This window comes from Lepidochelys kempii, chromosome 3 (assembly GCF_965140285.1).
Source record: "Lepidochelys kempii isolate rLepKem1 chromosome 3, rLepKem1.hap1, whole genome shotgun sequence".
NCBI classification, from domain to species: Eukaryota; Metazoa; Chordata; order Testudines; family Cheloniidae; genus Lepidochelys; species Lepidochelys kempii.
The window spans coordinates 37,939,540-37,961,732 of NC_136382.1; the positions used below are offsets into that span (position 1 = coordinate 37,939,540).

General features: G+C 40.0%; 1 protein-coding gene across 1 annotated transcript in view; it reads left to right on the plus strand.

Annotated features, from left to right (window-relative positions):
* PXDN (peroxidasin) overlaps window positions 1–19,787 on the plus strand; it is a 158,909-nt gene extending 139,122 nt beyond the window's left edge. Inside the window, exons 20-23 of the mRNA XM_073336142.2 lie at window positions 252–372; window positions 4,653–4,785; window positions 14,017–14,130; window positions 16,763–19,787. Of these exons, the coding sequence (XP_073192243.1) occupies window positions 252–372; window positions 4,653–4,785; window positions 14,017–14,130; window positions 16,763–16,888 (494 nt within the window). The 3' untranslated portion in view covers window positions 16,889–19,787. The remainder of the gene's footprint in view (window positions 1–251; window positions 373–4,652; window positions 4,786–14,016; window positions 14,131–16,762) is intronic.
* Window positions 19,788–22,193: the final 2,406 nt, after the last annotated feature.

The following is a 22,193-nucleotide window of genomic DNA, read 5'->3' on the forward strand; positions in this document are numbered from 1 at the left end:
GTGAAGATCTGATAATTTATGGAAGAGGTGAACATAGTTAAAGGAAAAATAATTTTTTTAAAAAATCACAAGATTTAATTAAAAGAAAAGAAAAGAAAAACTTCCATAAGACGCCATATTGGACGAAAGAGGATTTAATTTTGTAGTTTTTTTTAAAAAATACATATATATAATTATTTACAATTATTATTGTCATAAAACTATCAATTTATAGTTTAATTTCCAACATATAATTTGTTGTCTTATTTCAGACTGTAGAACTAGAGGGCAGTTTAATGCATTTTCATATCACTTCCGGGGAAGACGTTCTCTTGATTATAGCTTTCAGGAGGACAAGCCCTTAAAGAAAATGAAAATGCCCAAAACAGTGAGGTAAGGATTTTGTACTAAGATATGAAAAAGGGGTGTTTTGTTTTGTTTTGTTTTTGTGTAAGGTGGAGGAAAATGGAATATTTTCTGCAAATGCACATGAGGTTCTTGCAGTCTCCAGTCCAGTCTGGGATTGATGCCTTTCACTCTGATGCTTCTAAATGTGAAAAGCAAAATTGAATGCTACAGTTTGTTGCCAACTTCAGGTCCTGTTTCTGCTTTGGTTTATCTTCCAGCTCTAATTTTTCTAAGACCTTCAACATGTGAAACAATAACACTTAAACCCCCAGTCTTGTCTGTTTTCCTCAGAAGAAACATGAAATGTTAAGGAAAAGCAGCAGAAAATTTGGGTTCTTACTGCATCCATCAATAACGGCATCTGTTTGCCTGGAAAATGCCCACACTCCGCTGTCCCCAAAGTGATACAAGCAGGGACTACAGATAATATTTGCCCCACCTCAATGTCTAGGAACTTGCTTAGAAGCCAGAGCAGGGCAAATATTGGGGCAGTAGCATTGAAATCAGTAATAATGGGCTAGATTCTCTCATGCCAAGATCCATTCAGTGCGGGAATCGGGGAGAGAAGAGTTTTGGTTATGGCTTCTTGATTGTGCTAGTATAAGTTACACCAGCGTAGGGTCTGCTCTGGTTTATGAAAAATGGGTACTGTAGGGGACCCTATGCTAGCTGTGAACTGGCGGAGTAGAGATGGGCTCTTCTCCATCCAGATGTGCCCTTTCCCTGCCCTGACACACACCTTACTCCAATTGGTGTAGGAAGCAGTGTCGCCTGTTTTATGATATCAAGTGTCCCCTTCCAGAGGAATTCTCAAACCAGCAGTAACAGCCAGATTCTAGTCCAGCATCTGGAACTTGGAAAGGGAGAATCTGTCCTAGTGGGTTCATATCTCCAGATCTACAAGAAAGGAGGGTCTTCAGGCCCTTGCATAATAAGATTCCATCTTGTCTCCTTTTTGTCTAGAAACTGTGTTCCTTGTGTCCCAGGTACTCTGTGATTTAGATATTAAGCTGAGAATTAAGAATACTATATTCTTCAGGCATAACTCTCTCTGAAATGCTATAACAGCCCAGACAGTGTCTCAAGAATCTCACCCTCATAGGCACCTTTTGAGGATGAAAAATTATTATAACTAGTGCAGCAATAGAGGACGTCATCTGCTCACTCCCACAGAGATGCTGGAATGCTCTCAGATTCTGAAAGAGTCTGAAAGAAACAAGCTTTTACATACATTTTGTCACAGACTATTTGTGTGTATATGTATAAACCTAAGACATTGTGTCTTTCTCAACCAGAGCCCCAAAACAGTTGGGACAAAATTATTCTGACTACCAAAATCTATACCAGAGTATAACCGATTCTGTTACACATTAATGCTCTCTCCAAACAATGCTTAAGACTCCGTACACTCCTTTTGTTTTTTTCATCACCACAAACGTAAGGACTACCAGACTGTAGCTTTCACAGAACTGGTTTATGAATCTGAAATATCCAGTTACATGTTTACAAGGTAGGCTAGTATGTATGAAGGGCCTTGCACTTTAGCTAATACAACATTCTGCTATGAAGAGCTCATTTTAAAAGTTAAATTCTGATCAAGCCACTGTTCTGGGCCCTTCGATTCATTTCATTCGCAAGCTTGAAAGTGAGTGAGCCAAGAGAGTGATCCCAGCCTTCTCCAGGACCACCCTCCTCCCTCAGGGTCAGTTGGAAGCTCTTCTTATGAAACGAAAATACTGGGTAGGACAAAATGTGTAGTGTGACCACACTTTGGGTATATAGTGTATAGTTGTATGCCAACTTGATCAACTCTTATATAACATGAACAAAGTATAGACAGGAATTTGCAGTGTATTTATTTATTTGATTTTTATAACCACGAAAAAGTGCCTATCCCTAGTTCTCAGTTCCCTTGACAATCTCTTTAAATATATATAACATACACATTAAATAAACTATCTTTCCTCAATTGCTGCCAGAACATAAAATTGTGGCCCCAGCAAATAACTAACAAAAATGTAATTGCTCCAACAGAATATCCACTAGTGTTCTTTTCCATTTTCTAGCCCAATAAATTTCCCCCATTCCTGAGCCAGGGAGAAAAGGTGGGCTTGCATAGGCTTCTTGAGGATAATAAATTAGGGATGTTCTGGGGATCAGATTCCAAAAGTATAGAACCCTTAAGAAGAATGTGTCCCACCATCACCTTTTATTTTATATCAATATGGCTCTAGCTCAGGTCCTTTTACTGACCATAATTGTGTAAATATGACTTGAGGAGAAAGGGTTAAAAATGTAATCCAGCAATAGTTTGGTATAGAGACCTCTTGCTATGTTATAATAAGATACAAAGAAAAAAAATCCTTGAAGTAAAAGTTGCATCTTGACTTAATGAGTCCAGCATACTCCAGTGTCCTAATAATAGTGTTACGCACTGACAAGAACCTCGAGTGCTATATAGACTCAAGATGAAGATAGTCCCTGCCTCCAAAGAATTTATAATCTAGAAGGCAAAGAGATGTCAGGATATGCTTGGAAGCTCATATAAGGTAACAATTCAGAGGATGTTTACTTGGCTTACTTCGTGTGAGTATTATGAAATGAGTGAACTGGAAGGCTTCAATGGTGACTCAATCAGACAAATTTGAGCCTCTGCTGGCAAATTTTGCATGAGTAAAATGCAAGACTATGCACAAAAAATCATGTGTTCTTACGGCAAACAAAACATTTTATTGCTGCTTCTATCTGTCTGATGAATTATAAACAACAGTGAACAAAATTCATGTGTGGAATAACTCCACTGAGATCAATGAAGCTACACCAGGAGTGAATTTGTTGCACAACATTTCAGCCATTTTAACAACTTATATATATATAAGTTATATATATATATAACAACACTAAAAAATCAAAGTAGGAATCAAAAATGCTCAACAAACACTGTAACTTTCATTTTGACTGTTACAAGTTGTTCTGAAGTAGCAGTGTATTGTAGATTATGGTTCTCCTTTCCAAGTGAACTTTTACCAACTTTTCCAAATTTCTGTAGCATAAACAATAATATACAGGCAAAAGTTCTTTGTCACATATTTATAAAGTTATAAAGAAGTTAAGTCCCATAAAAATTAAAGTCAAAAGAAAACATCAGTTTCTCCTACCCTGGTAACAAAGAGAATCTTTTGAACTTTTACAGTTAGAACAGAAATATCAATAGGAAGGAATTTCCCAGATTGGTAAGTGAGAGATGTAGAAATTACATATACAGGTAGGATGCAAGGGCTGTATTCATACTTGATGTAAAAAATGGTTTAATAATTAATACTATCTCTATTTTTACTCAATGTTATATGAAATCTATTTAGATGATATGATTAATACTGAATATGTCCATTTTCTCTGATGACTTTACACAATATTTTCATTGAAGATTGAACTGATTAAAAAGATTTTGGAATGTAAGTCTGCCAGATGTCAATTGCAATAGGCAAGTGGCTCTAAATTATTCTGTACTGTGAAAGCACTGTTGACTTCAAATGCTTATTAAATTGGAAACAGGCAAGTAAACCAACTTTTTCCATTTTCAAAGACTGAGGTTTTAAGCATAGATGCTTTTTCTGATGACTATTCATGGGAAGAAACTTTAAAGTGAGTCCAAACACAATGCTGATTACAATAAAATCAGCAAAAAGAAAAGGAGTACTTGTGGCACCTTAGAGACTAACCAATTTATTTGAGCATAAGCTTTCGTGAGCTACAGCACTTGTGAGCTGCAGCTCACAAAAGCTTATGCTCAAATAATTGGTTAGTCTCTAAGGTGCCACAAGTACTTCTTTTCTTTTTGCGAATACAGACTAACCAATAAATCAGTAGTATTCTTTCACTCTGGATTATTGTTGGATGTTTAGCTTAACTGCTTCACTGGTTCTTTTCTCTGTGAATAGTAGGCACTGCCATGAAAATGGTATTGACTAACAACTTTTTCTGTCCCCTAACATAGTAGACATAACACTTTTAAGACTGATGCATTCTGTCCTCAAACTTCCTGTCCCTGATGGTATAAGGAGTAATACATTAATCTACCTGATCCTGAGCCCATATCCTGCTACAATGGCACTGGTGTTCTGTTGTGCTTCATAAAACTCATACAAGCAGCTGCCTACACTTAATTTATTCAAACTTTACATTTTAGATAGCCCCTATGCAAATAGCCTGTCTATTGAAAATGTGTTGGGTGAATATCCTAATCTATTTTCCTCTTGTTGCAGTTCTACAAAACAGGGTAAACATTTTAATAATGCCACTTCAGCATCTGATGAACATATAAAATTACCTGTGGTGAATGAGTTCAGAGAATTTGTTTTAGAAATGCAAAAGACCATTACAGGTCTCAGAAATCAGGTAAGAAGATGTAATGAATATTTTCTAATCTTAAATTTAATTAAAATCATTTTAAACTTTAAACAGCATATTTACAAAGAATATTGATCCTTCCCTTGCATTCCTCAATCCAAAATTTATTTTGTAATCTTTTGACAAAATGGAACACAGAGCATAGTGTACATATTGTTGTTTATTTTTGCATATTTTGTTAATCTTATTTAAAACAAAGATTATACAGTTTGTCTTTGTTGATTTCTGTCACCAAAAGCTTGTGTAAGCAATGCATTCCATGTATGTAAGAAACTGTTCATGGAATTAGCTTTTTCCTTCATGCTTTTATAGTGTTTAAGACCTGGAATTTATTGAATCTGGGTTTATGGTGTGCATCTGAGTAAAATCTGTTGATTGAGCCATATCTGTGATAAATTCTGCAATTGTTATGAAATAATGTGGTATGTGCCAATTGCAATTGTAAATAATTATACCCAGGATTCAGATCTTTTTTTAAAAGACTTTTACAGTGACATAAATTAAATCTCTTAATAATCAGACTTACTAAACTAGCCATAATAGTAGCCACTTAAAAAAGTTAATATTTATGCACAACATCTTTTACATATCAGAGAACTCCCTAAGTTGGTCATAAGGATAGAAGTTCCTTCAAAAGTACTCCACATTAAATGTATTGGGCATGTTAGTTATTTCTAAGCATATATTTGTCTGGACTATAGTTTTACCTCCCTGTTCGCAGGTGCAATTTACACCCACAATGTGTATCTACAACCTAGGTAATTCAGCTACTCAAACTTGGAGTTGAATGACCAAAATTCAGGTACAAATTACACTGCAAAAGGAAGTCCACCCATTTGGAATTTTCACTTTATTATATCACAAGCATGATATAGTTTAGTTTATATATATAGTTTAGGTCTAAATCAGAACTCCAGATCTGAACATCTTACAGCTTTGGACAAGTTTGGATTTGGATCTGAACTGTACATACAGCCTTAGATAATTTGTAAATTGGAGCCCAAAAAGTATAAGTTCAGATGACTTTGGTGTATATTTTCAACCTTACTGTCTTCATTCTACATGCAAGTGTAGTCTCTAAGGATGAGTATATATTTCCCAATAAATGTATAAACTCTTCTTTTGTAATACAAAAATTGGTATGGAAGAGGTTTGGACTCATGTAAATGGACCTTCTTATCTCAAACTCTGGCAAATTAAAATTGCCGTAAGGAAGGTCTCATATTTCCATCAGTAGAACTGGCTGCGCAATTGTTCTCCAAAATGTAAACATTAATTTGGAAAAATAAAACCACTCTTGGCCATTTATGGTTTAACTTTGATTTAATATTTTGTATCAGTAATTACTTTTACACTCACAAAAACACTCTCTAGCCAGTAGCAAGTTACCATCATCCAGTTTAGTTGTTGCATTAGTTCCTGGAGCACCCAACTAAAACTTTAAAAAAATCCTCTGAAAATTAAAATGTTCTCTTTAGATGGTAATTTAATCTTTATTATAAAAGATACTTGTTAATAAGTACATCTTAATGTAAGAGTTATAACTTTGGCATGTGGCTGCAATACTGAGGAAACCAGAATTATGATGCAACTGTCATTCAGGAGCAAACTACCCTTTTGAGAGAGAATACTATGGGCTGGCCAAGCTGCATTCAGCATTTCCATTCCCCAAACGAGAGACTGTCTTTTGGGCTGGTTCTACTACTGGTGCAGTTAAGGGTTTGTCTACACTGCACAAATCGTTTGGTGGCGAGTAGTGTATATACACTGCACGCAGCCTAGCACAGGTATAAACAGTCGATTGTGAGGCACTGCTTAGGCAGGTAGAGTACAGACATGCCAGAACCTTAGCGAATGGTTCTCTACACCCCCAAGCAGTGCCTCTGCCGTCTACATTGCTGTTTTACACTGCTGGAGCCTTTCCCCATCACCGGAGCCTTTCCCCATCACCAGAGCTTTTCACTGACAAGTGTACCTAAACATTGCATGTGGACGCAGCATGTTTTTCACTGCAGCATATAGCTACACGTATAGTGCTGGTATCCTACATGCTGCTGCCAGTGTGGATAAGGCCTAAAAGATACCTGGATGGGCTCTAAGTTGTGCCCTTCTATCTATGGTTCCAAAGGATCATTCTAACAGCTGAGTATTGCTGCAGTGCATGGGCTTTCCAGGTATACTCCCCTGCCTTAGGTAGACAGGTAAACTAGTTTTATGGCTCCTCTGCATCATTAGAATGGTCACAGAAGTCAATAAGAGTGGAGAAGTTACAAATGCTTTCAAAGTAGCCATTTATTCAGTATTCTTCAGTTGAATAATCTAATCTTCCTTTTCCTTATGGCAGTCTTATGAGTTTAGTATTCTCTCTCTAAATTTGTCATCTTTTTTTGTTTGATGCTCATGTGGTTGTAGGTGTATATATCAAGGGTAAGAAAGAAAATATCTTTGTGGTTAGACTTCTCTTGCGGAGACTCTTTCTATATAGATTCATAGATATTTAGGTCAGAAGGGACCATTATGATCATCTAGTCTGACCTCCTGCACAATGCAGGCCACAGAATTTCACCCACCACTCCTAAAAAAGACCTCACACCTATATCTGTGCTATTGAAGTCCTCAAATTGTAGTTTGAAGACCTCAAGGAGCAGAGAATCCTCCAGCAAGTGACCCGTGCCCCATGCTACAGAGGAAGGCGAAAAACCTCCAGGGCCTTCCAATCTGCCCTGGAGGAAAATTCCTTCCCGACCCCAAATATGGCGATCAGCTAAACCCTGAGCATATGGGCAAGATTCATCAGCCAGATACTACAGAAAATTCTTTCCCGGGTAACTTGGATCTTACCCCATCTAAAAACCCATCACAGGCCATTGGGCCTATTTACCATGAATATTTAATTACCAAAACCATGTTATCCCATCATACCATCTCCTCCATAAACTTATCGAGTTTAATCTTAAAGCAAGATAGATCTTTTGCCCCCACTACTTCCCTCGGAAGGCTATTCCAAAACTTCACTCCTCTGATGGTTAGAAACCTTCGTCTAATTTCTAATCTAAATTTCCTAGTGGCCAGTTTATATCCATTTGTTCTTGTGTCCACATTAGTATGGAGTTTAAATAATTCCTCTCCCTCTCTGGTATTTATCCCTCTGATATATTTATAGAGAGCAATCATATCTCCCCTCAACCTTCTTTTAGTTAGGCTAAACAAGCCAAGCTCCCTGAGTCTCCTTTCATAAGACAAGTTTTCCATTCCTCGGATCATCCTAGTAGCCCTTCTCTGTACCTGTTCCAGTTTGAATTCATCCTTCTTAAACATGGGAGACCAGAACTGCACACAGTATTCCAGGTGAGGTCTCACCAGTGCCTTATATAACGGTACTAAAACCTCCTTATCCCTACTGGAAATACCTCTCCTGATGCATCCCAAGACGACATTAGCTTTTTTCACAGCCATATCACATTGGCAGCTCATAGTCAACCTATGATCAACCAATACTCCAAGGTCCTTTTCCTCCTCCGTTACTTCTAGTTGATGCGTCCCTAGCTTATAACTAAAATTCTTGTTATTAATCCCTAAATGCATGACCTTACACTTCTCACTATTAAATTTCATCCTATTCCTATTACTCCAGTTTACAAGGTCATCCAGATCCTCCTGTAGGGTATCCCTGTCCTTCTCTAAATTAGCAATACCTCCCAGCTTTGTATCATCTGCAAACTTTATTAGCACACTCCCACTTTTTGTGCCCAGGTCAGTAATAAAAAGATTAAATAAGATTGGTCCCAAAACTGATCCTTGAGGAACTCCACTGGTAACCTCCCTCCAACTTGACAGTTCACCTTTCAGTAGGACCCGTTGTAGTCTCCCCTTTAACCAATTCCCTATCCACCTTTCAATTTTCCTATTGATGCCCATCTTATCCAATTTAACTAATAATTCCCCATGTGGCACAGTATCAAACGCCTTACTAAAATCTAAATAAATTAGATCCACTGCATTTCCTTTATCTAAAAAATCTGTTACTCTCTCAAAGAAGGAAATCAGGTTGGTTTGGCACGATCTACCTTTTGTAAAACCATGTTGTATTTTGTCCCATTTACCATTGACTTCAATGTCCTTAACTACCTTCTCCTTCAAAATTTTTTCCAAGACCTTGCATACTACAGATGTCAAACTAACAGGCCTATAATTACTTGGATCACTTTTTTTCCCTTTCTTAAAAATAGGAACTATGTTAGCAATTCTCCAATCATATGGTACAACCCCTGAATTTACAGATTCATTAAAAATTCTTGCTAATGGGCTTGCAATTTCTTGTGCCAATTCTTTTAATATTCTTGGATGAAGATTATCTGGGCCCCCCGATTTAGCCCCATTAAGCTGTTTGAGTTTTGCTTCTACCTCAGATATGGTGATGTCTACCTCCATATCCTCATTCCCATTTATCATGCTACCATTATCCCTAAGATCCTCTTTAGTCTTATTAAAGACTGAGGCAAAGTATTTGTTTAGATATTGGGCCATGCCTAGATTATCCTTGACCTCCACTCCATCCTCAGTTTTTAGCGGTCCCACTTCTTCTTTCTTTGTTTTTTTCCTATTTATATGACTATAGAACCTTTTACTATTGGTTTTAATTCCCTTTGCAAGGTCCAACTCTACTTGACTTTTAGCCTGTCTCATTTTATCCCTACATATTCTGACCTCAATAAGGTAGCTTTCCTTACTGATCCCTCCCTTCTTCCACTCCCTATATGCTTTCTGCTTTTTCTTAATTACCTCTCTAAGATGCTTGCTCATCCAGCTTGGTCTACAACTCCTGCCTATGAATTTTTTCCCCTTTCTTGGGATGCAGGCTTCCGATAGCTTCTGCAGCTTTAATTTAAAATAATCCCAGGCCTCCTCTACCTTTAAACCCATAAATTCTTCAGTCCAATCCACTTCCCTAACTAATTTCCTTAATTTTTGAAAGTCAGCCCTTTTGAAATCAAAAACCCTAGTTGCAGATTTATTTTTGTTAATCCTTCCATTCAGTTTGAACTGAATGAGCTCATGATCACTTGAGCCAAGATTATCCCCTACAACCATTTCCTCTATGAGATCCTCATTACTCGCCAAGACCAGATCTAAAATGGCATCCCCTCTAGTCGGTTCAGCAACTACTTGTTGAAGGAATCCATCAGCTATCGCATCTAGGAAAATCTGAGCCCTATTATTATTACTAGCACTCATCCTCCAGTCTATATCTGGGAAGTTAAAGTCTCCCATGATCACACAGTTTCCATTAGTATTTACTTTATTAAAAACATTAAAAAGGGCTCTATCCATATCCAAATTAGATCCCGGTGGTCTATAGCACACCCCAAGCACTATCCCAGGGGAGGCTCTAATAGTTTTCTTCCCCAATTTAATTATTGCCCAGACAGACTCAGTCATATCCATTTCATCGCTTCTTATTTCTTTACATTCTATCTCATCATTGATATAGTGTGCTACTCCACCACCTTTACCTTTATTTCGGTCTTTCCTAAACAGCACATACCCTTCAATACCTGTAGCCCAGTCATGACTACTATTCCACCAGGTCTCTGTTATACCTATAATATCTGGTTTCACTTCCTGCACCAGTAACTCTAGTTCCTCCATTTTGTTACCTAGGCTCCTTGCATTAGTGTACAAACATCTTAATTTTTGCTGTTTGGCCTCACTCACATTCTGTACCCTATTAGGCACGGTTATTTTACTACCAGTATAACCTATTAGACTTGTATCTACACTGCCCTTCCTCCTACCTACAGCTGTATCCACTCTTACTTCATTTTCTTTCCACTCTATGCTAAATTCTGGCGTGGAGATTACCTGGACATCTCCCAACCATCTCCCCCAAATTCCTAGTTTAAAGCTCTCTTAATCAGTTGTGCCAGCCTCCATCCTAGAAGTCTATTTCCTTCCCTACTCAGATGAAGTCCATCCCGAGAGAACTGTCCTCTATCCATGAATGCCTCCCAATGGCCATACATCCCAAAGCCCTCCTTATAGCACCACTGCCTAAGCCATCTATTGATAGTCATAATCTTGTCACACCTTTGTTGCCCTTCTCTAGGAACAGGCAAAATCCCACTAAAGATCACCTGAGCCTCAATTTCCTTAAGCGTCCTCCCCAGCCTAACATAGTCTCCCTTAATACTTTCCAGTGAGAATCTAGCCGTATCATTTGTTCCCACATGAAGGATAATTAGGGGATTCTTTCCCGCTCCCTTTAGAATCCTTTTTAACCTCAGGTCTACATCCCGTATCTTAGCACCTGGAAGACAGCACACCCTCCTATTTTCTGGATCAGCTCTGGTTACAGGCCTATCTATTCTTCTCAATAAAGAGTCCCCAATCACATAGACCTGCCTTTTCCTAGTGACGGTGCTATTCTCCAGTCTATCCCCTGTTCCCTCTGGCTGCAAGTTTTTTCCATTCCCATTCTCCCTTGTAATCCTTTTTAACCCATCCTGTATCCTCCTGGGGCTCATATTTGGTGTAATCTCCATTAACTCTTCCGCTTTTCCTATAGGACTAACCGCTCTTCTCTTCTTCCTTGCCCTGTCACCTTCAGTGACTACCTGCTGAGCCCCTTCTTCATTTTCCAACTCTGCAAACCTATTCTGAAGCTCTATTTCTCCTTCACTAGCCCGTCTTTTCCTCTGCCTAGTTCTTTTAGTCACATGCTTCCACTGACCACTTTCCTCACCCAGTCTCCCCTCAAAATTCCCTAGTCCTGCTTCCATCTGCAAGTCTGAGCTTTTCCCTTCAGATACCTCATGTCTTTGCTCCATAATCTGCTCAAACCCCTTCCTAAACTCTACCAGACTTTCCACCTGCATCTCCAAACCTCTGATCTTTTCCTCCATCAGCTCTATCAGACGGCATTTCATGCAGACAAAACTCTTACCAGGTGCCCCCTCCAGGATCATGTACATACCACAGCTTCCACATCCAGTCATCTTCATTGTGTCATCTGCTACATGGGTCACTCCCACTGCCACCTCTGAATCTGTCATAGCCTTCCCACCTAAATCCTGTTAATCTGGGAAACACAAACCACACCAAAACACCACCACCCACAGCAAAACCAAACCCCACACAAGCACCACAAGACAAACTCCGCTTTCAAACTCCCACTCAAACTCCCCTGTTTACAGCTCTGTTTGCTAGCTCCTGTGCTGCTGCAGCTGTCTGTGCTGCTGCCTGACTGGCTGCTACCTTTATAGGACCCCTAGTCAGTGAAGCCCCGCCCCCTAATCAGGGCTCAGCTTCTCTTCCAGCACAAAGCCCCTACAAGCCTCTACACATACAAATACTACCAATACAAAGCCAAACAAACACAAATACCTTCTCCTCCAACAGAACTCCCACTCAAACTCCCCTGTTTACAGCTCTGTTTGCTAGCTCCTGTGCTGCTGCAGCTGTCTGTGCTGCTGCCTGACTGGCTGCTACCTTTATAGGACCCCTAGTCAGTGAAGCCCCGCCCCCTAATCAGGGCTCAGCTTCTCTTCCAGCACAAAGCCCCTACAAGCCTCTACACATACAAATACTACCAATACAAAGCCAAACAAACACAAATACCTTCTCCTCCAACAGAACTCCCACTCAAACTCCCCTGTTTACAGCTCTGTTTGCTAGCTCCTGTGCTGCTGCAGCTGTCTGTGCTGCTGCCTGACTGGCTGCTACCTTTATAGGACCCCTAGTCAGTGAAGCCCCGCCCCCTAATCAGGGCTCAGCTTCTCTTCCAGCACAAAGCCCCTACAAGCCTCTACACATACAAATACTACCAATACAAAGCCAAACAAACACAAATACCTTCTCCTCCAACAGAACTCCCACTCAAACTCCCCTGTTTACAGCTCTGTTTGCTAGCTCCTGTGCTGCTGCAGCTGTCTGTGCTGCTGCCTGACTGGCTGCTACCTTTATAGGACCCCTAGTCAGTGAAGCCCCGCCCCCTAATCAGGGCTCAGCTTCTCTTCCAGCACAAAGCCCCTACAAGCCTCTACACATACAAATACTACCAATACAAAGCCAAACAAACACAAATACCTTCTCCTCCAACAGAACTCCCACTCAAACTCCCCTGTTTACAGCTCTGTTTGCTAGCTCCTGTGCTGCTGCAGCTGTCTGTGCTGCTGCCTGACTGGCTGCTACCTTTATAGGACCCCTAGTCAGTGAAGCCCCGCCCCCTAATCAGGGCTCAGCTTCTCTTCCAGCACAAAGCCCCTACAAGCCTCTACACATACAAATACTACCAATACAAAGCCAAACAAACACAAATACCTTCTCCTCCAACAGAACTCCCACTCAAACTCCCCTGTTTACAGCTCTGTTTGCTAGCTCCTGTGCTGCTGCAGCTGTCTGTGCTGCTGCCTGACTGGCTGCTACCTTTATATGTGTTGCTTGCCTCCAGCCTTTTAGTTTTTCAGCAGTTATACTAACTGAGTAGAGCTGACCAGAAAAGGGGAATCCCTTTCTGCATTTTTGAGGAAAAGTTTTGTCCCCAAAGTGGGACAAAACGTCAAAACTATACAAATTTTAATGGAAAGGGATTTCAAGAAAAGTCCATTTAGAAAGAACCAAAATGGAATATTTTGCCTTCCCAGCTGCTCTCAGGGAATGTTCTTGTTGTTTCTGCTTGTGAAATAGACATGAGCCTTCTAGTCTGGTGACCAGAGAGGCAGAAAACCCAGTCGCATTGCCTCCCTGCCAACCCCAGAGCTTCAGGAGGCGCTGTGCCTCTCCAGTCCCCCAGCGCTGGGGGGAAAGTGGATGGCTGGAAACCCAGGCTCTGTGCCTCTCCATCACCTGGAGTTGGGAATGTGGGGGGGAAGCAGAGTGTCCTGGCTCTGGGCTTCTCCAGCCCCTGGATCTGCGGGGTGGAGAGGCAGAACTCCTGAGGGTTGTGCCTCTCTATCTCCTGGAACTGGGGAGAGTCAGAGCGGCCTGTGCTCTGCTGTGTTTCAGCAAAAGTTTTGCTAAATCTGTAATAGATGAAGTGAAACATTTCACCACGCCAAGTCTCCATTATATCTGACCAGATCTAAAACTGAGTAATCAGCCAGATGAATCACATGAATGTTGTTAGGGGATTGTATATAAGGTTAAGGAGAGAGTACGTACCTTAAGCAGGAAAAGCTTTACTTTGGTTCAGTTAATAACTTACGTATTTTCCGTCTTCAGATAAAGAAACTGGAATCACGTCTCAGTAGAACTGATTGCACTGATGAAAAGGGTAAATCACACTCCAACAATGAAACCTGGAAAAGGGACCCTTGTACTATGTGTGAATGCAAAGTGAGTATGCTGGACTTCATTTTCAGTGTTTAAGACATATTGTGATTTGTTTTTGAGATGCAGCCTCTGACGATGTTGTACCCACAATTTTGTAGGTTCTCGTCATTGTTGATTCAAGATGTATCTGCAGTTAGTTGCTGGGGAAATTGACGCCATTCAGACATCCATCAATCTAACAGTACTTACAAAACTAATAATTAGACATCTACATAACCTAATTTCCATCATTTGGCTGGTGCTAAATTGTACTTGCAAAATTGTGGGTAAAAAGGGGGAGGCCCAGAAGAAGCCTTTCCAAAAGCAGCCTCTTAAAAAACGTAAAAATTGGTAAAAGCTCATATACCAAAATGTTAATACTTCCCTTGTTTTTTTACCTTTAGTGAAAGAAATAAAATAATGTAATGTAGGAAGAAAAAAACTTTGGCTTTGTGGGATCCCTGAACTTTATGAGTGAACTTTAGATGATAAATCAATATATAACCTTTAAATTGTATTATTAATTATGTTTAGTTTGGTAATGCCTAAGGACCAAGCAAGAATATAGCCCCATTGTGCTAAGTGCTATACAAACACACAATAGAAGATAAGAACTTACAGTCTAAATCAGGGGTGGGCAAACGTTTTGGCCCGAGGGCCACATCTGGGAAGAGAAATTGTATGAATGGCATGAATGCTCACAAAATTGGGGTTGGGGTATGGGAGGGGGTGAGGGCTCCAGGGTGGGGCCAGAAATGAGGGGTTCAGAGTGTGAGGGGGGTGTCCGGGCTGGGGCGGTGGAATGGGGTGAGGACTCCTGCTGTGGGTGCAGGCTCTGGGGTGGGGTTAGGGATGAGGGGTTTGGAGTGCAGGAGGGTGTTCTGGGCTGGGATCGAGGTGTTCTGAGGCCAGGAGGGGGATTAGGGCTGGGGGCACGGGGAGAAGTTCCGAGGTGCAGGCTCCGGGCAGCGCTTACCTCAAGCATCTCCCGGAAGCAGAGGCATGTCCTTTCTCTGGTTCCTAAGTGAGGCATAGCCCGGTGGCTCTGCACGCTGACCCGTCCACAGGCACCACTCCTGCAGCTCCCATTGACTACGGTTCCCCGCCAATGGGAGCTGCAGGGGAGGCGCTTGGGTCGGGGGCAGTGTGCAGAGCAGAGGTCCCTGGCTGCCCCTATGTGTAGGAGCTGAAAAGAAGGCCATGCCTCTGCTTCCGGGAGACGCATGGCGCAGCCCCCGACCCTGCTCCCTGGCTGGAGGGCCAGAGTGGGTCAAGCCCCGCTCCCCAGTGGGAGATCGAGGGCCAGATTAAAACAGCCAGTGAGCCAGATGTGGCCCACGGGCCGTAGTTTTCCCACCCCTGGTCTAAACAGGCAAGACAGACACATGGTGGGATAAAGGAGTATAACACACAAGCAGAGTTGTTAATAATATGCAGCACAAGATCATAGAATCGTAGGCCTGGAAGGGACCTTGAGAGGTCATCTAGTCCAGTCCCTGGCACTCATGATAGAGCTAAGTATTATCTAGACCATCCTTGGCAGGTATTTGTGTATCCTGCTCTTAAAAATCTCCAATGATGGAGATTCCACAACCTCCCTAGGCAATTTATCCCAGTGCTTAACCACCATGACAGATACAAAGTTTTTCCTAATGTTCAACCTAAACTGCCCTTGGTGCAATTGAAGCCTATTGCTTCTTGTCCTATCCTCAGAGGTTAAGGAGAATAATTTTTCTCCCTCCTCCTTATAACAATCTTTTATGTACTTGAAAACTGTTATCAAGTTCCCTCAGTCTTCTCTTCTCCAGAATAAACAAACCCAATTTTTTCAATCTTCCCTTGTAGGTCATTTTTTTTAGACCTTTAATAATTTTTGTTGCTCTTCTCTGGACTTTCTCCAGTTAGTCCACATCCTTCCCGAAATGTGGCACCCAGAACTGGACACAATACTCCAGTTGAGGCCTAATCAGCACGAAGTACAGTGGAAGAATTACTTCTTGTGTCTTGCTTACAACACTCCTGCTAATACATCCCAGAATAATGGTCGCTTTTTTTACAACAGTGTTATACTATTGACTCATATTTAGCTTGTGATCCACTATGACCCTCAGATCCCTTTCCACAGCACTCCTTCCTAGGCAGTCATTTCCCATTTTGTATGTGTGCAACTGATTGTTCCTTTCTAAGTGGAGTACTTTGCATTTGTCCTTATTGAATTTAAACCTATTTCATGTTAGTTCCATAGGTTTTTTAGACGGGTTTGGTTAAGAAGTGATAAGCTACATGGAAAAAAAAAGTGAAAGGAGAGAGGACATTGAAAGGAAGTGTAAGTGAGAGGAGCAAGGTAGGGGAGAAGAGGATAGGAGGGACAGGTATGGACTGACACTTAAGAGATGAGACTGTGAGAGAGGGGAAGAAAGAGTGTTAGAGCAAACTGCCATTAAAAAAGTTGCCATACAAGGTGCTTTCTTCTAGATGCCAATTTTAAAAAACCTCTCAAAACAAACGATGATACATTCAGAATTTGTCCCAGTACCCAAAACCTTAGAAAGAATGTCTGGGAATGCATTCCTGAATAATGTAAATACCATATATTTTATTCTGTAGCGAAAGCTAAATAACATGTTAAACTGTTGTTATATTTGTGCTAATACAGGTTGGTCAGATTACCTGTTTTGTAGAATCATGTCCACCAACCGATTGCTCTACACCAGTGAAGGTCAAAGGAGTTTGCTGTCCAGTCTGCTTAAAACAAACTATTAGCAATGAAAAGAAGCCATAAATCTCCTCTAAGAATTTCAGATGTGTCCTCTTCAAATCATAACGATGCCTGCTGATGGCAAATACAGGTAACCAGAAGCTTAAAACAACAGCAAGAAATCAAGATTTTACATGACAACATTCTAATGGTGCTGTAACAGTATAAGATGACATATTTTATTATTTGCCCATAAAAAGAAAACAACAATGCAAAAATGTTGAAAGGGAAATAAACAGGTGAAGATAATCTTGTGTTAAGATTCTCAGGTTAGACAAACGGAATCTGGTGCTACTTCAAAAGGACACTGTCAAGTAGTTTTAGGCACCCAAGCTGATTTACCTTAAAATGTTTACATTATAAAATCAGAACATCTCCCATTTATGAGAAATAAGCACAATATAAATATTTACTTTTTCTTTTAAAATATTTACTTTTTCAGTATCAGTATGACTTGATGTTCAGTGCTCTACTAATAAAGTCAGAAGAGGAAAAGCTAAACTAAAAGCTTCATAAAAACTATGTTCAGAGCCGTGCTAATACAAGGCCAATTTCTGTAAGCCATCTGTGCATTTGGATTGCTCAGTCAATTATGCCGGTATAGAGACAATGAAGTTAAAAAAAAAAAAATCAAATTGGTTGCATTTCAACCTCTCTTTAATAGAAGAGGAAAATTAATCAGTGTTTGACAAATTGAAGAGCATAAAATTACTAGGGAAAGAGAAACAAAACATCAAATTTCTAGGAAGGTAGTAAAACAATGTGTATTACAAAAAGTGTTTGACAGTGTTCCTTGAATGTTATTCCTCACTTTAGGAAGCAGTACATGACTCATAAGTAGCCTTTGATATTAAAATTAATATAATAATTTTTGTCAAAACATATGTAATTGCTTGGCTACTTTTTAGATTCATTTATTTTAAATCAGTGTAAAGTGACCATCCAAAGTCCAGTTTGCAAGCATGCTTCTCTCCATCTCAGACGTGCTCACATGTATAGTTACTAAGGCCCTGTTTTGAAAATGTGAAAACGTCACATGCCATTTTGCATACAAAGATAGCTACTGATCCATTGTACATATTGTCAGTAGACATGTGTTCCTGAGTATATTATGGCACTGATTGTTTATGAAAGAACAATCAAAATGAAGCATTTACCATTAATTGTGGATTGACTACTCCTTTCTGTTTTTTTCTGACAAGGTATTTCAGTTTATAGGTTTTCTCCATTTTTCAGCTAGTACATGCATACTTATAGCTGAGTCCCTTTGTATGACTCATGTTAAAATGATCCTCCAATGAACTTTACTGCTCACATAATTCATTTTTTAGCACTATAGAATATATGTCTATGTCAGTGCAGTGTATGTGTTAGCACACCAATTTTTCACCTTTTTAACAGCCATATATTACGTTCAGTGAAAGACAACTATCATACCTCATTTTACAGTTTTGTTTTTCATTTCTAGTGCATCTTCTGAAAAAATCCCTAATTTCCTACAGTTCAGGGCTCAGTCCTGCAGTCCTAATGCAGAACTCCTACTGAAGTTATTGAATTCTCTGGATTCTGAGTTAATTGTTAGGATTTAGGAATCAGGGATTTAGGATTAATGAAATCTGCACAAATGTAAAAATTAGAGAGACAAAGTGGGTGAGGTAATATCTTTTTACTGGACCAACTTCTGTTGGTGAGAGAGACCAGCAACATGTAAACTTGTAAGTCTTTTCAAATTATGTAAAGACTTAATTTGCATAGTAAATCACATTTGCGTGTAATAGCTAATCTATAGCAACAGTGCCATTTCCACTATAATATTTTGGCACATAATTTCCCTGGTTAGTAGCTTTAATGTTCTATAATTTGATAAACTACATACTATGACACTGCTTTCAAACTTTGGTATATATTACAAACTTACTACAATAACTTGTTTGACAGTGTAGTAAGAGTAATATGTACATGTGAGTGGTGTGTTAAGCAAAGATGTATATTAGAGGTACATGAGGTACTACCATTTATATTTTGAAGAATATTTCAATTGATTTTTATATATAACGTTTTGACTTATATAACCTGTTTTAATGTTTTTTAGAAACTGTGTGGAAAGCATGTTTGAGTATCCTATGTTATCTAGGGCTTCACATTCCTTCCCCTTTTTCGATACTCTAGTACTGTGTTCTGTTTTCTTGAGAGTCCAAATCACACAGTCACCCCTGAAGCCCTATGCACATAGAACTCCCATTGATCTACAATAAGAATTCCTCAAGAGAAAGGCTTGCAGAAACAAATCAAATATCATAATTTAAGTATGTATATGGTTATGTAGACCAGTAAAAAAGGTGCTTCCAATGGATTATTAATTTCATACTTCGCCCCAAGTTTATATGAATTAAATATCCTTAGAATTTCAGATTGTAGCAGAAGAGCTTTTCCATTTATACACTATATAACAGTATCATGTATCTCATTCCTCCGCTCCCTGCCACAGAATAAAGTGAATATCTGTTGTTCTTTGTTCAGTGTTTACTCATACAGTATATAAAAAGATTCTGGAATAACTCTTGAAATGCTTATACCACTGTCATCCTGAGTTATTTTCTATAAACATAAAACAAAGAAAAAGCAGATCTTCACCAACAATTTTAAATGTAATAAGCTATCAAGAATTGTATAAATTTACTTTTATTACAGTGTCTACAGATTCAGCACCCATATTAACATTTCTAAAACAGTAACCAATGGCTGGATGATCATTTCCTCAGTATCCACTGTGAGAATATTGTTGTAATATGTTGCAAATTGTTCATATTTATTTACTTTTTAAAACTGTTACCAATAGCAGTCTTTGTTATTTTTATTGTAATCAGTAAATTTACCAAAGAACTGTTTGCACTGTGTAATGAATGCTTCTCAGTTGAAATAAATGGGCTACATTTCCTAATATTCTACCTGTTAATTTCTTGAAGCTACAGTGTGTATGTTTTTTATTGAACGGCCAGTCCAATGATTTCCTCAAAGGAGCTTAGTATTAACCCTCCATATCTGACACTAGAATGATCAATTAGTGGGATAAATAAATGTCACTTTAATAAAGTTATAGCTTTGTATTTAGGTGGTGAAAGTATATATTTACTATTTACTCCTTGCAGGGAGGGAGGACAGAGGGTAAAAACAGAATCAGAGAAGGAATTAGTTATTAGCAGCTGGACACTTTACAGCTTCCCAGTCTAGTCCTTTCTCAGGAAAAAAAATTGAAAGCTTTTTTGATATTAACCTTTTTTCACCCTAAGTAAATTGCACAGAGACTCTAAGGACACTTGGAGGCCACATATCACTTACCCATGCCTCATTCCAGCCCAATTCCTTCAGTCTCTCTACCACCTTCAAAATGAGTGCACTGTCACTTTTCTATCCCCCTCTTCTACAATTAGAAGAGGTTTCCTCCCATTCCACAAAGGGGTAGTCAGGCTCATACTGCTTGTTAGCAGCTGGCTGCTGATACACCACTGAGCTTCTGTGGATGCCACGCCAGGAAGTCCTGCTTCTGGCCTCCGCTACAAGTGCATGCCATTTTCCTTTTGTTACTTTTTGGGCTGTGGTAGAACATGTTTGTCACTGAGAAGGGCAGTTGGGGTAGAGCAGGATTAGGACTTAATGGAGACAAGAGTCATGACCCATGCATGTGCATCCGATGAAGTGGATAGTCACCCACGAAAGCTTATTGCTCCAATACATCTGTTAGTCTATAAGGTACTACAGGACTCTTTGCCGCTAGGTATTGTGATGGGACAAGGCCAGATGGCTATAGAAAAGTAGTGGGAGAAGGGTTGCTTGGAGGGTCACAGAGGGTCTCTGAGGCTTGCGAAATCCACCAGGAAACGCGGGACCCAAGTAGTATTCCTCTGGGTGCTCTCCTTCAGGCATGCATTCACCTCCCTATGCCTTTGGTCAGAGATGTTTGGTAACAATGCCCATTCAGCCGACTCATGCGCCCTGCACATCTTCATGCCCGGTAGTGAGGCTATATAGGTCTGTGTGGGTAAACCACCTCAGTTCCTTCTCAATTGGCTTTGGCCTGAGACAAAGCATCGAGCATGCCCACTCTGCTGTGTTCATTAGATAGTAGTTAGCTATTTTGAGATTTCTCTTGTTTGTGTTTTTCCCCATTTCTGGCATAATTTTTGGACACTTATTATGATATGACAGGATTCCCAGGCTTTAAACATTGCTCTTCCTTCCAGAAATCCTTCTCAATTAGCAATGGAAACTCTAGGTGTCTTAAGCACTTGCAGGATACAGCTTGAGAGTACATAGGTAAAATCTGTTCTTCGTTTAAAAGCAGATCCCATAATAATAGGGAGCTAAAATTCAAACTCTGCATAATAGAGCAAGCCCTGAAACCAGTTTATGACCAAAGCACCAAGAACCCTCCCGTATGTAGTGTCCCATCTACTTCTGGATCCTGGTTACCAAGAACTTTTATGGGTAAGACTGTTGCTATCCCATCCTTTGCTGGGTCCCAGTCATCGAGAGCAATAAGGGTTCAGACGACCATTACCCCATTTTCCTCGAGGTCCTGATTACTGAGCTTTGAGGGATGAGAGGGCTACATCTGCACCTGCATTACCAACCATCAAAAAGAGCACAACTATTAGATCTCCTTTAAAGAGGTCTCAGTCACTGGAGACCTGAGACCCCAAGAGCAGTGTTACTGAGGCGTCAGTTGTGTTCAGTACTGTGACGGTATCTAAGGTTTCTAAGAGACATGTGTCTATGAAAAAAGAACCAGTACCGAATACCTTCTCTGCCACACCTGGTCACAGCCTTGTTAGCAGACATTCTATGACAAAGATCAGCACCATCTTGCTATTTGGTATCCTTGATATGTTTTTCAGCACCCCTGGCTGCTCCATCTGAGTCTACGTTTGCACAGGCTCATCTGACCATGTGTAGTAGCCAGTTATTCACCCTTGGTATTGATATTGACCTCCATTGTTCTTCCAGGACCACAGGATTTCCAGTACTCAAGAGATCTATTTTTACCCAGTGAACCAGAGTCTCCTGTACTGTCAGGTTCTATGCATCTCTCGGTACTGAGATTCTCTTGGTCACCGACAGCACCTCTCTCGTCAAGACCCCCCAATTCACCAACTTCTACCATCCCAGGAGAGCACTTATCACCTCCCATGGAGAGATTCTGCTTGTGACTCACAACTCTCAGTGCAGGGAGATCATGTTTATTCAGTGGCACATTACTCTCCTCCAGCCTTTTGGGATAACTGACAGTGGCTATCTCCTCTTATGCCTTATGGTCCACCACAGTGGCCTT